This window comes from Pseudomyrmex gracilis, unplaced genomic scaffold, assembly GCF_002006095.1.
Source record: "Pseudomyrmex gracilis isolate BER0280 unplaced genomic scaffold, ASM200609v1 scaffold_2268, whole genome shotgun sequence".
Classification (NCBI taxonomy): domain Eukaryota; kingdom Metazoa; phylum Arthropoda; class Insecta; order Hymenoptera; family Formicidae; genus Pseudomyrmex; species Pseudomyrmex gracilis.
The window spans coordinates 16032-17520 of NW_018022852.1; the positions used below are offsets into that span (position 1 = coordinate 16032).

The 1489-nt window shown below is 33.0% G+C and overlaps 1 protein-coding gene across 1 annotated transcript; it reads left to right on the forward strand.

The window, feature by feature from the left end:
* Window positions 1-414: 414 nt before the first annotated feature.
* On the forward strand, window positions 415-1254 carry LOC109862721 (zinc finger BED domain-containing protein 4-like; the record flags this gene model as incomplete). Its single annotated transcript, XM_020442842.1, has 2 exons — window positions 415-951; window positions 1048-1254. Coding segments are annotated over exons 1-2 (744 nt in total), but the record flags the coding sequence as incomplete, so codon positions are not given.
* Between the last annotated feature and the right edge of the window lie 235 nt (window positions 1255-1489).

A 1489-nucleotide genomic window follows, 5' to 3' on the forward strand; every position in this document is an offset into this window, starting at 1 on the left:
TGTTGCGTTTTTTGTCTCTATGTGCTAACAGTTTTGGCAGCACCAAAGCATGTTTCCGTACTGTAGCGTTTCTGCACACAGTTTCTGTTGCCAAGGTCTGCGCAGTCAGAAATTGTTTGCTGGGAAGCTGTTAACAGAAAATTTTGGGAACATATCCTTTGTTATAATCATACTCTTCAACTAACTATCAGTGATACAAGAAAAGAAATGAATGCTAATAATATTATAGAAAAAGTATCCAATATTGTGGCTCGATATAATAGAAGCAAATCTGCAAGAGAATCACTTGAACACTTTTAAGCTAAACACAAGATTCCTAAGCACGATTTGATCCAAATGGTTTGTACTCGTTGGGATAGTGAATTTTTAATGCTAGAAAGATTTTTGGAACAAAAATCTGCAATTATTAGTGAAATGAATAAAGCGGACATTGATGGCCTTACAGTTCAAGAATGGAAACTGTTAGAAGGATATGTTGAAGTTTTACGATCTATTGCTAATTTTACTGCTGAAATGGGTAGCCGATCCAAACCAACTCTTTCTATGGTATTACCAGTTTTATTTGAAATTAAATCTTCACTAGAAGATATTATTAAAAAAGCGCCTAAAGGAACAGGAATATTATTTGCAAGGAAACTTTTAGCCATTATAAAATTAAGATTCATTGATTCAAACTACTGGGAGTCACCTTTGTACAGAATAGCGATGTTGCTGGACCTAAGGTTTAAGAATACACTTCTTAGCAATAAAGACAGTGCTTCTTTATTAGAAGAAAAGGCTATAGAAGCACTGAGAGAAAATACTAAAAGTACTACATTTGAAACTAAAGTTCATATCAATCAATCTTTGCCAGAATCTTTTACAAAGAGAAGCAAATGGGGACATCTAAAGAAAAAAGTTAATATTAGAAACATTAACTCTCCAAATGAAGAGACGAAAATCAGAATAGAGGTAAAACTCTTTTCTGTTTTTTTTTGTTTTTTTTTAATTTTATATGTATATCTTCTAAAATATTAATTAAAATAAATTTTAATTTTATATGTATAGGTCGAGAATTACTTAAAATCACCCACAATTAGCGAACAAGAAGATCCGCTTACATGGTGGAAAGTAAATGCTTTAACTTTTCCATTTTTGGTACCTCTTGCACGTCGTTATCTTGCCATCGCTGCAACGGAAACTTCTAGCGAGAGAGTGTTTTCCGTGGAAGGAAATGTAGTCACTAATAAAAGAACAAATTTATTGGCCGAGAATGTGAGACAAACTATATTTTGTCACGATAATTTAGCAGCTCTCGACGGCATTCGCTTTGAAAACTGTTAAGAGGGTCCTGGACCTTCCTGTTATTACCGATCGAACGAGTAATTCGTACTAAACGGTGTTTTTCGTAATTATTGCTCGGATAGAAAAACGGCTCTACAGAATTAAAGAAAATAATAAAATGAATGGCAGACACTTTTCAATATATCAAAACTTTAACAAAAATTTT